Source organism: Neophocaena asiaeorientalis, unplaced genomic scaffold, assembly GCF_003031525.2.
Source record: "Neophocaena asiaeorientalis asiaeorientalis breed wild unplaced genomic scaffold, Neophocaena_asiaeorientalis_V1.1 scaffold338, whole genome shotgun sequence".
NCBI lineage: Eukaryota > Metazoa > Chordata > Mammalia > Artiodactyla > Phocoenidae > Neophocaena > Neophocaena asiaeorientalis.
This window is the reverse complement of record NW_020175405.1, coordinates 417,703-430,071: the sequence shown is the minus strand read 5'-3', so window position 1 is coordinate 430,071 and position 12,369 is coordinate 417,703. Positions and strand designations below refer to the sequence as shown.

The following is a 12,369-nucleotide window of genomic DNA, read 5'->3' as shown; positions in this document are numbered from 1 at the left end:
CACACACACACACACACACACACACACACACAAAACGAGATTTTCACATTTTTAAAAACATGCTTTCTGGAATATAGGTCATATGATCACTAAATACCAGTAAATGCAAAAGTCCATATGATACAACCAATTTGCAACATATTACAGTTTTAAAGTTTACAAACTATGTGTATATGGCTTAAAATCAAATCAAAATAAAACCAAAACACTCTCAAAAGTATAAGAAATTGTTTGCCTCATTTATCAGCCTTAAGTCTTATTACTCTTTCCTCCTTTAACTGCTTTAGGCACTCCTCCAGTTTTTCCTAAACAGAGTAAATATTATAACTAATTCGTAGTATAATACCTAAAAGCCTTTTCCAGCTATAGGTCTCATCAGGATTTAGGGGCAGAGCCAGAAGTGAACTCAGATTTTAGTCTGCTACTGGTAATATCATACCATGATAGTGAAATGAATTATCAAAATCTACCAAATTAGCATAGTAAAGATTTATTTAAATTCCACTTTTTCCAACATAAATTTGTGGCAACCCACCATAAAAGGCATATGCGTATAACATAGCAAGTCAGAAATAAATAGTTAAGACCAAGAAAGAAAAATTCTATTTTTATTTGTGGGTCTCTTTATAGTAGGAAGTCCTATTAATGAACATGCTTAACATACCTGAATTGCAGATTCAAAATCATTTTTTTTTAAAGTAATCACTTTTAAAGCAATTTCCAGTCAAGCACTGTTCCTGGAGTTCCCTGGGCATTAAATAATCTAATCATCAAAACCCTAAGAGGGGGCTTCCCTGGTGTCGCAGTGGTTAAGAATCTGCCTGCCAGTGCAGGGGACACGGGTTCGAGCCCTGGTCCGGGAAGATCCCACGTGCCCGGAGCAACTAAGCCCGTGTGCCACGACTACTGAACCTACACTCTAGAGCCCCTGTGTCACAACCACTGAGCCCACGTGCCACAACTACTGAGCCCACGTGCCACAACTACTGAAGCCTGCACGCCTAGAGCCCGTGCTCTGCAACAAGAGAAACCACTTCAATAAGAAGCCCGCACACCACTACGAAGAGAAGCCCCCGCTCGACGCAACTAGAGAAAGCCCGTGAGCAGTATCAAACACCCAGCGCAGCCAAAAATAAATAAATAGGGCTTCCCTGGTGGCGCAGTGGTTGAGAGTCCGCCTGCCGATGCAGGGGACACGGGTTCATGCCCCGGTCCGGGAAGATCCCACATGCTGCGGAGTGGCTGGGCCCGTGAGCCATGGCCGCTGAGCCTGCATGTCCGGAGCCTGTGCTCCGCAACGGGAGAGGCCACAACAGTGAGAGGCCCGTTTACCAAAAATTAAATAAATAAAATAAATTTATTCAAAAAACCCTATGAGGAAAGAACAATCACTAACTCCATGTTATTTTACAGATGAGGGAAACAGAGGCAGAGAAGTAGAGTAAGTAGAGCAGCACAGCCAAGGCACACCACTAAGTAGCAGAGCCACACTGTGGACTCAGGAAGCTGGGTGTCATTCCTGTTCACAGAGGTGGTAGCCTTCCCATTCACCAAGATCAATAAAATAAAATGAACACTGATAAACTCTCTCAGGAGTTTTAGGAACTAAGACACTTCAGTCCTTGAAGTGGGGACACTGCTTGCAATGGGCAGAATTCTAACAGAGCCCCTAAGACTCCTATTTACTGAAGTACACAAACCTTCCACTTATCCAATCAAACCCTAAATCTGGGTGCTGCAGTGAAGGGATTTTGCAGATGGAATTAAGATTCAAAATCAGTTGATTTTTTAAGATAGGGAGATTATTCTAGGTGGATGTGACCTACTCAGGCACCCCATGAAAAGGACCTGAACTCTTCCTGAATTGAAGTACAAAAGGGAGGAAGACTCTCCATTGCTGGCTCTGAAGAAGTCCAATGCTGTGGCAGGGAAGGCAAGCGAGAGGCCTCTAGGACCTGAGACTGTCCCCCAACTGACAGCCAGCAAGGAAATGGGGACCTCTCTCCTGCAACTGCAGAATCTGAATTATGCCAACAAGCCGAAGAAGCTTGGAAGCATTCTTTCCCAGAGCCTCTGGATGCTAACACAGCCAGACTGACATCTTGATTTCAGCTCTGTGACCCACACAAATTATGGTGAACATCCAACATTTGGGGCTCAATGTTTACACTTAAATTTCACGTGCTTTAACACTCTCAGGAGGGAACCACGTGTTTCAGTGTGTATCTGAGCAGGAAACCCAGTCACGCTGTGCCAGGACTTCTGACCTGCAGAACTGTGAGCTAGTCAAGTAGGTATTGTTTTCAGTCAGTAAGAGTGTAGTAAAAGAATTAATATTCTACTCAACCTCCAGGTTCGTGAACAAAATAAATGATTGCCATTGTTTTAGGCCGCTGTTTTGGGGTGGTTTCTTATGCAGCGATAAACCATCAGAATACCTATACTTATGAAAACAGTACGGTATATTTATACATTTTAACTGCTTTGAACAATCACTTAAAGAATGAGGAACTCTGTTATATGCCATCATTGGGATAGGAGCTGGTATCACTTTCTGGAGAGTAGCTTTTGGTACCTAACAACAATCCTACATCAGGGGTTTACCCTAAGGAAATCAAAGATGTGGGCAAGGAGTTATCTACCAACATGATGTCATAAGATTGTTTATAACCAAACCCTAGAAGAAAGCTAAGAGCCTCCAAATTGGGATTGGTTTAAACAAAAATAGCTCACCATATGAAGGAATGCGCTATGAAGCCACTAAGAAAAGAATGACAACAGGTCTCAACCAGAGTTAATGAATGGGCTTCAGGAGTTCTACACTCAAAATATATCTGTGCGTTTTTCCTGGGAGATGATGCATAAGCTTAATCAAATTCTCTGATGTAGAAGAGTATTTAGTGACATGGCAAAATATTTTTGATACTTTTTTAAGACAAAAGAGCAGATTAGATGTGTGTACATGTAGAGGTGGCTTTTATTTCCTTCAAGAAGTTGTTCATTGTTTTCAAACACTTGCTCAATGAACATATATTTTTATATTCAGAACATGTTTAAAAAATTGAGAGTCTAAGAACTTCAAATTCTTTAATGTTTCATTACTAAAGCCAGTCAAGTTTTCAATGGGGAAAAGGGGGAAAAAATTGTAAAATTCCTCTACTTTTAATATAATGATTTAATCAATCTTCTAAAACAGGTTTCAAAGAAATTCTAAACAAATAAACAAACAAACAAAAAGCCCTCACCACAGTCAGAGGAAAGTAGACCAAAATTCCTGACTGGTTCTAAATAGCACATCAAAGTGCAGTTAAATGAAATAGTTTCTCCCTCTAATGGAGGGAATTAGAACACAGTGTTAAATTTTTGTGAAAAAGTGTACCCTCCTCCTACAAAGTATTAGTAATTCATGTCCCTTACATGGAAATATGGCACCAAAAAAGTTAGAAAGTAAAATTGCTTGATATTCTATTACTTAAATAAGACTAATGATAAGGCTTTGGAATAATTTTCCTTCCTGTCATCTGCTCTCCCTTCCTCCCTTCTGTACACTGGCTAGGGTGATTTTTCTGGGACAAAGCTCCCATTATATTGGATAACAAATTTTATGTTCACCTTTTCTCCATTTAACATTGAAATCAATCATTTGTCATAATCAGGGGATTCATAACCTTGATTTTTGTGTGTGTGTGTGGGCTACAAAATATTCCACTGAGTGGGTTTACTGGTTAACCATGTTACACATTTAAATTCTTTCCAACTTTTCAATATTATAAGACAAAATAACCGTTTTTATGCATGAAGGCTTTTTTCCATATTGAGAATAACGTTCTTACAATAAACCTATAAAAATGAGTTTGAGATCAAAGCAAATGAACATTTTTAAGGCTTTGAGGTACCTATCTCCAAACTTCTTTCCAAAAGATGTCTGAGATTTTATACTGCCATCCATCAGCGATGTATCACTTGGTATATAACCTCTACTATAACTGTTGGCTTATTTCCTCACTTAGAGTGCAAGTTATTTGAAGATAGGGGGTGTATTTTATTAAGTGTTTATCCCCAGCACCTGTGCCTAGCACAACGTAGACGGTCAATAAATAATTGCTTAATAAGGAAAATCCCTGCCAATACAAGAAGTACGTGTGTGAAAGACAGGCTGTGTGTTTTTCTCTAACTGGATAGATGAAAACTTGTCATCTTCTTTAATGTGCAATTTTTTTGCTTATAATTAGTAATTAAATTTCTCTTTTAGATTATATTGTAAAAATTCAGATTCTCTGAGGCAAATGAGTCTGGCACTACCCATTAGCTATATAACCTTGGACAAGTTCTATAACTCTAGGCCTCAACTTCCTCATCTATAAAATGGAGATAAGCTTCCATATCACAGGTCGCTCCGCGGCATGTGGGATCCTCCCGGACCGGGGCACGAACCTGTGTCCCCTGCATTGGCAGGCGGACTCTCAACCACTGCACCACCAGGGAAGCCCTACTCAGGTTTTTAATTGTAAAATACAATATGCGTACTGAGAAGTGCACAGAACAAAACTGTCAATGTAACAAATAAAAAGAGAATACTTACATAACCAATACTCGAATCTGAAAGTATTGATACTTGTCAGCATCTCAAAAACCCCCCATATCCTTTTCTCATCACAATCTCCTTCCCTCTTCCCGGTTAAACACCATCCTCATTTCTCCACAATCATTTCCTTTAACCTGCATGCATCCCTAACAAAAGAGTTTAGTTTTGTCAACATCTAACTTTATGTAGAGGATCATAGTTTATGAATTCTTTTCTATCTTATTTCTTTCACTCAACATTGGTTTAAAAAATTCATCCACGTTGCTGCCTGTTGCTCTAGTTCATTCAATTTTATTGCTTGATAGTTTTCCCACTGTACGAATACACATAATTTATTTAATTTTTGACTCTTGATGGACATCTGGTTTGTTTTCGGTTTGTGCTAATGCAAATCATGGACAGGAATCCTGCTGTACCGGTTATTCTGGTGCATTTACACAGGGCGGGGGTGAGGGCTGCTGGGTCACAGGCTATTTATATACCTTCAGTTGATGGAGAGTGCTAAATGCTTTCCAAAGTAGTTGTGTCGATTTATACTCCAGTATAAGCAGGGTAGAAGATTCCCATAGTACTCCAGGTCTACAATACCTGATACTACCAGACTTTATGTATTTGTCAATCTGATTGGCATGTAGTTTTGTTGGTTTGGACTCACTTTTCTCTTATTACATAATGAAGTTGTACACTTTTCTGTGTTTACTGGCTGTTTGGATTTCCTTTTTTATGAGGTTTACGTCAACTATTGGTATTTTTTATTCTTATTTTATTATTCTTATTTATTTATTTTTGGCCGTTTTGGGTCTTCATTGCTGTGTGCAGGCTTTCTCTAGTTGCAGCTAGTGGGGGCTACTCTTCATTGCAGTGGCTTCTCATGTCGTGGAGCACAGGATCTAGGCACACGGGCTTCAGTAGTTGTGGCACGTGGGCTCAGTAGTTGTGGCTCACAGGCTCTAGAGCACAGGCTCCGTAGTTGTGGCACATGGGCTTCGTTGCTCTGTGGCGTGTGGGATCATCCCGGACCAGGGCTTGAACCCATGTCCCCTGCCTCAGCAGGCAGATTCTTAACCACTGCACCACCAGGGAGGTCCAGCTATTGTTAGTTTGAATTCTTCTCCATTTCCAGGTAATACTCTTATATGACTATTTTCTGACTAAATTTGAGGCATTATCTGTTCACTTTCTAATTTACTAAGTAAGGGTTTAGTTCCTTTACACTCTTCCTATGTCCACACGGCTCAGTAAAGTTATGTCATCATTAGTTATTCCACTGCTCATGATCTCTTTGACTTGTAGTGATATACTTAAAAACTTAAATTGTTGATCAACTATAAACTCTCTCAATGTCATGCTTTGTAAAATGAGGACATTCATACCATTTTGCCTTTTTTCTACCTCTTGTCTACCTTCCAAACCTAGCTTTTACGTTGTCAAAGCTGAAATTTATATTCTGTTCTATGTGCAGTTAAGTCTTCTGTTATTTGAGAGTCAGTAGGGAGTAAGGTTTAAGAGAACAGGCAGAGAGCCTAAACTCAAAGCCTCAATCCAACCCTAAATTACGTACAGCCTGGGCAAGTTCCTTCTCTGTCTTAGCTTCCTTTTCTCAAAAGTGGGAATGATATTAGCACCAACCTCATAAGGCTATTCAGAGGATTAAATGAGTTAATATATGCAAAAACACTTAGAGCCTAATATATACTTAGTACAAACTGGTACACAATGCATTTCAATACATACCAAGTGAATGCAAATACATACTAAGTATAGTTTATGTTAGTTATTTGTTATTACATGCAAGTTGACAATAAAAGCTGCAAACCAAGACAGTATTGCCATTATTACAAGTAAATTAATATTGCCGACTGCAGATTTACTGTGTCTCTGTGTATAGACTACACCTCGTTCCATACTGTGTCAGTGTCACTGCCCTTGTGCAGGGTGACCACATACCCTAAGCCTCCTTGAGCTGTTCCAGTTTATACTTGTTGTCCTGATGTTACAGCATTAGAGCACCTCCTTACACTATTGAAGTGTAAGGAGTTTGGACAAGTTCTGGTTTGGACAACAAATTAGATAGGTGGTCATTACCCCTGTATGTCAATGAAAAGGGGGACATCTATAGAGTCAAGTTCAAGTGGATTCTTCTCTTCCTCATCAATAGTAGGTTAAAAATCAACCATAGTTTAGTTTGCTTCATGTTTATGTCATATTTCAGGAGCGTGAGGGCGGGGCTGGGAGTCCACTCCTCCAGACACAAACCTTCAATGTGCTCCCCTATTTCAGCCACACTTTTAACTAACTCCACCCTCTGTCCTACATGCACATCTGAGCATGGGGATACTTCTGCAGGTGGGGTCAGAATCCTCCTCAGTTGCAGGCTTCAGTATAGCCTTTTTTCCTCTGGAGTTCAAGTTCCTTCTCCTCTTCCTCTCCCTCCTCCCTTCCAACTGTGCCTAATACCTAGTAAGTACAATATGCCTCGAGATAAACACTTTGATACCATCATTGTAGTGTATTGTCAAAATGGAGAAGAGCCGCAAGGGTTCTCAGTGCATTCTGAATCTGCTATTCTGTGGTCCCAGTGTTTAAACTTCTTAGTCTTCCCCAGTGTATATCATTGTTTTTAGAAATACAATCTCCTGGTCTACTCGTGAAGGAAATGAATACAACGCATCTAAAATGACAAGGAATGCGGGTTAGATGCTCTAGGGTCTTGTCGTACTCTATAGCTTAAGATGTAGCACAGGAGGGAAATTTTTCAAATTTCTTTGTGTACAAAATATCTTATTCAGCCTCCACTTATGACTGATAGTTTGACTGGATACAAACCCCTAGGGTGAAAATTATGAGCCTGAAAAACTTTGGAGGCATCTTTCTAACACCTTCCAGGATTCGTGCTGCTGATGACAACTATGATAAAGTCAGATTTTAACTCTTTTATTTTAGGTGACCAGTATTTTTCTCTCTGAAATGGATGTATCCTCTCAGTATTTTATTCTATTTTATTTTATTTTTTCAGTATTTTAAAGTTTCACAATGAAGGGTGCCTAGTTTTTCTTAAAATTTCTCTATATTATCATTAATTTTAATTAAAAAAATAAAAATCTAACTTTCTCTTTTGAACATCAAAGAGTAATTCCCATAGTCCTACAATAATGGGATAATTAGTTCTGAAACCTTTCATGTTTCATATTTCATACGAAAATAAAATCATGTTAAATAATTAAATCTCTCAGTATTTTATTCTATTTTATTTTATTTTTTCAGTATTTTAAAGTTTCACAATGAAGGGTGCCTAGGTATGTCTATTCTTGTTCACCTTGCTCAAAACTTGAGTAACTATTTTAAAACTGAGGCCTGATGTCCACTTTCAGCAGTGGGGGATTTTCTTGCCCTTTTGACAGCTTCCCTCCATTTTTTTTTTCTGGGTCTGGAGTTTCTAATAGTAACATGTTGGATCTCCCAGATGCAGCCTCTCTAACGTATTTCTATCATATTTTCCATTGTGTCTTTCTTTTTTATATACTGAGAAATTTTTAATATTCCTACTGAATTTATTTCAGCTATCAGCTGACTATATTCATTCAGAACTCAATTTCTTTACCTTATGATCACTAAGGTTCTCCCTAAATCTAATATCCTAAGGTTCTAAGGAAAGGAAAATATATTACTACCGACATGTTTTGATTTTTATTTCTTAGAGTTCAAATGTCCACCATTCACCTTGGTCTAAGCTTTAGGGAACCATTCAAGGGGATACAGTGCAGATGGGAGGAGAACACAGAACCCTCACACAAGGTGTGCTGTGTTGCAATCAGGCTTCCATTTGAAAAATAATCTTCTCTATAGCTTTAAAGTGATAACTTTGTACCGGCAATGCTTCTTGTTTCAAACTGATTTTCTCTGGCTCTTCCTGAACACTTTCTGAGGAATCATTGACCTCTTTGATTTCTGAGGAGGAAGGACTCTCTACTGTCACAATCACAGGAAATTCTGATGGACCTGAGTGTCTGAAGAAGACGATAGGAAATCACAAAGTTGTTACACTAAAGTGCAAAGAAAGAAGACAACATTGTATAAAAGACAGCACAAGCCAGATACCAAATATCCAAATATTAGAGGACGTTTAACAAAAGTGATCTGAGGTATCATTATTTATAAATGTCTTTCACTGCTTCTTAGTCTAAAACAGGCAATGACTAAGTAAAATTACAGTAACTTATTTATGCTGTGGTCTACATGGTTGTAGACCTCTGTTGTACATGGTTAGGATTAGTAATGGGAATTGCCCATATTATTTTATGAAGTTTCTTTCACAGAAGCCAAGTGAAGATCCAAGGTAAACATTTTTTCTCAGTATACTGCAAATGAAAATTTTATTTTTCACTATCAGACAAAAACTGGAAGAAAATGTAGTTTTTTGGAAGAAAATACATCAGTAAAGGGACTGATAAAGAATCAGAAGAATAATCAGAAAGTCAATATATCTAAGCTGTGTATAATAGATGTTAGAATTAAAAAAAATAAATCACATAACTATGACAAATAACATACAAGGGAACTCCCATAAGGTTAACAGCTGATTTTTCAGCAGAAATTCTACAAGCCAGAAGGGAGTGGCATGATATACTTAAAGTGATGAAAGGGAAGAACCTACAACCAAGATTACCCTACCCAGCAAGGATCTCATTCAGATTTGATGGAGAAATCAAAAGCTTTACAGACAAGCAAAAGCTAAGAGAATTCAGCACCACCAAAGCAGCTCTGCAACAAATGCTAAAGGAACTTCTCTAAGTGGGAAACACAAGAGAAGAAAAGGACCTACAAAAACAAACCCAAAACAATTAAGAAAATGGTTATAGGAACATACATATCGATAATTACCTTAAACATGAATGGATTAAATGCTCCAACCAAAAGATGCAGGCTTGCTGAATGGATACAAAAACAAGACCCATATATATGCTGTCTACAAGAGACCCACTTCAGACCTAGGGACACATACAGACTGAAAGTGAGGTGATGGAAAAAGATATTCCATGGAAATCATAAGAAAACTAGAGTAGCAATACTCATATCAGATAAAATAGACTTTAAAATAAAGAATGTTGGGCTTCCCTGGTAGCGAAGTGGTTGAGAGTCCACCTGCTGATGCGGGGGACATGGGTTCGTGCCCTGGTCTGCGAAGATCCCACATGCCATGGCGTGGCTAGGCCCGTGAGCCATGGCCGCTGATCCTGTGCATCCGGAGCCTGTGCTCTGCAATGGGAGAGGCCACCACAGTGAGAGGTCCACGAACTGCAAAAAATAAAAAAATAAAAAAATAGAATGTTACAAGAGACAAGGAAGGACACTACCTAATGATCAAGGGATCAATCCAAGAAGAAGACATAATTGAAATTGAAACGGTGATTAAAAATCTTCCAACAAACAAAAGTCCAGGACCAGATGGCTTCAAGGTGAATTCTATCAAACATTTAGGGAAGAGCTAACACCCATTCTTCTCAAACTCTTCCATAAAATTGCAGAGGAAGGAACACTCCTAAACTCATTCTATGAGGCCACCATCACCCTGACACCAAAAGCAGACAAAGATACTACAAAAAAAGAAAATTACAACCAATTGCCAACAAACACACAAAAGAATGCTCAACATCATTAATCATTAGAGAAATGCAAATCCAAACTACAATGTGATATCATCTCACACCGGTCAGAATGGCCATCATAAAAAAATCTAGAAACAATAAATGCTGGAGAGGGTGTGGAGAAAAGGGAACCCTCATACACTGTTGGTGGGAACGTAAATTGATAAAACCACTATGGGGAACAGTATGGAGGTTCCTTAAAAAACTAAAAATAGAACTACCATACAACTCAGCAATCCCACTACAGGGCATATACCCTGAGAAAACCATAATTCAAAAAGAGTCACGTACCACAATGTTCATTGCAGCTCTATCTACAATAGCCAGGACATGAAAGCAACCTAAGTGTCCATCCACAGATGAATGGATAAAAAAGATGCAGCACATATATATATACAATATAATATTACTCAGTCATAAAAAGAAACGAAATTGAGTTATTATTTGTGAGGTGGATGGACCTAGAGTGTGTCATACAGAGCGAAGTAAGTCAGAAAGAGAATTCTTGCACTGTTGGTGGGAATGTAATTTGATACAGCCACTATGGAGAACAGTATGGAGGTTCCTTAAAAAACTAAAAGTAGGATTACCATATGACCCAGCAATCCCACTACTGGGCATATACCCAGAGAAAACCATAATTCAAAAAGACACATGCACCCCAATGTTCATTGCAGCACTATTTACAATAGCCAGGTCATGGAAGCCACTTAAATGCCCATTGACAGATGAAAGGATAAAGAAGATGTGGTACATATATACAATGGAATATTACTCAGCCAGAAAAAGGAATGAAATTGGGTCATTTGTGGAGACGTGGTTTGATCTAGACACTGTCATACAGAGTGAAGTAAGTCAGAAAGAGAAAAACAAATATCGTATATTAACTCATGTATGTGGATCCTAGAAAAATGGTACAGATGAACCAGTTTGCAGGGCAGAAGTTGAGACACAGATGTAGAGGAGAAACATATGGACACCAAGGGGGGAAAGCCATGGGGAGTGGGGATGGTGATGTGCTGAATTGGGCGATTGGGTTTGACATGTATACACTGATATGTATAAAATTGATGACCAATAAGAACCTGCTGTATAAAAAAATAAATTAAATTAAATTAAAAAATTTTTTAAAAAGGAATTCTTCAGTCTGGCAATCCTCCAAGTGCTGTAAGATCCACGCATCCTGACTAACTCTTTTCAGGCCTACACACATATATTGTAGGTGTGATTTCAGGATTTACAGCCTGAACATTGTAAAAAAAAAGATGAAACATGAGGGGAGGGGGCAGGGCACAACATTTAAAAGAATGACATAGCCTGAGGACAAGACATAAACTGATTAGAATCAAATAGGTTCAAGATGGTGGACAAGTCGACTTCCACTAGACCTTAAGCCTCAGTATACCTCATCGTAACACATCAGCAAGCTAAATGACATTTCCAAAGCCAACCAAAAAGTGGGCAGTGACCCAATTTCTGGAAATCCCCACCTGTTCCCCACAACAGTTAGCATACTCCTCCCTCTCATTAGCCTATGAAATTACCCACTCCTATAAAAACTGACAACCCCATACCCTGGTGCCTTTCTCACCTTCTGAGATGGTCCACACTCTGTCTGTGGAGTGTTTCTCTCTAAATAAATCCGTTTCTTACCTATCACCTTGTCTCTCACTGACTTTTTTCTGAAATGAGACATCAGCAACCTGGGCTTCATTAAGTCCTGAAACCAGGTGTGTGATCTCAGTTAAAAGACCATGGGCTTTGGACGGGTTTGAGGCCTGGCCGCATGGGTTGAAGTCCCAACCTGGTTTAGGCTGGCTTCGAGTTCTGGCATGTGAGTTTGGGTCCCAATCTGAGGTTCATGGTTTCAAGTTACTAACGAAAAGTACAGCAGGACCCATTTATTGTACTGTAATTACTAGGTTGCTTTGGCACAGCAGGAATCCTATGACAATTCTCTTCATATATAATTCAATTAAAGAATTGAGTTTCAGGTAGAAGGTACCTTTTAAATTTGATTACTAAAATATTACTTTCATAGTCCATCCTTATCTTGTAAATTGTCTAAATTGAGAATTTAAAAACAAGAATTTTAGGGCTTCCCTGGTGGTGCAGTGGTTGAGAGTCCGCCTGCCGATG

General features: G+C 38.9%; 1 protein-coding gene across 1 annotated transcript in view; it reads right to left on the bottom strand.

Annotated features, from left to right (window-relative positions):
• LOC112414488 (centrosomal protein of 78 kDa-like) overlaps nucleotides 1-11,640 on the bottom strand; it is a 15,630-nt gene extending 3,990 nt beyond the window's left edge. The window contains 3 exon segments of the mRNA XM_024766964.1: nucleotides 210-305; nucleotides 8,454-8,592; nucleotides 11,636-11,640. Of these exon segments, the coding sequence (XP_024622732.1) occupies nucleotides 210-305; nucleotides 8,454-8,592; nucleotides 11,636-11,640 (240 nt within the window).
• Between the last annotated feature and the right edge of the window lie 729 nt (nucleotides 11,641-12,369).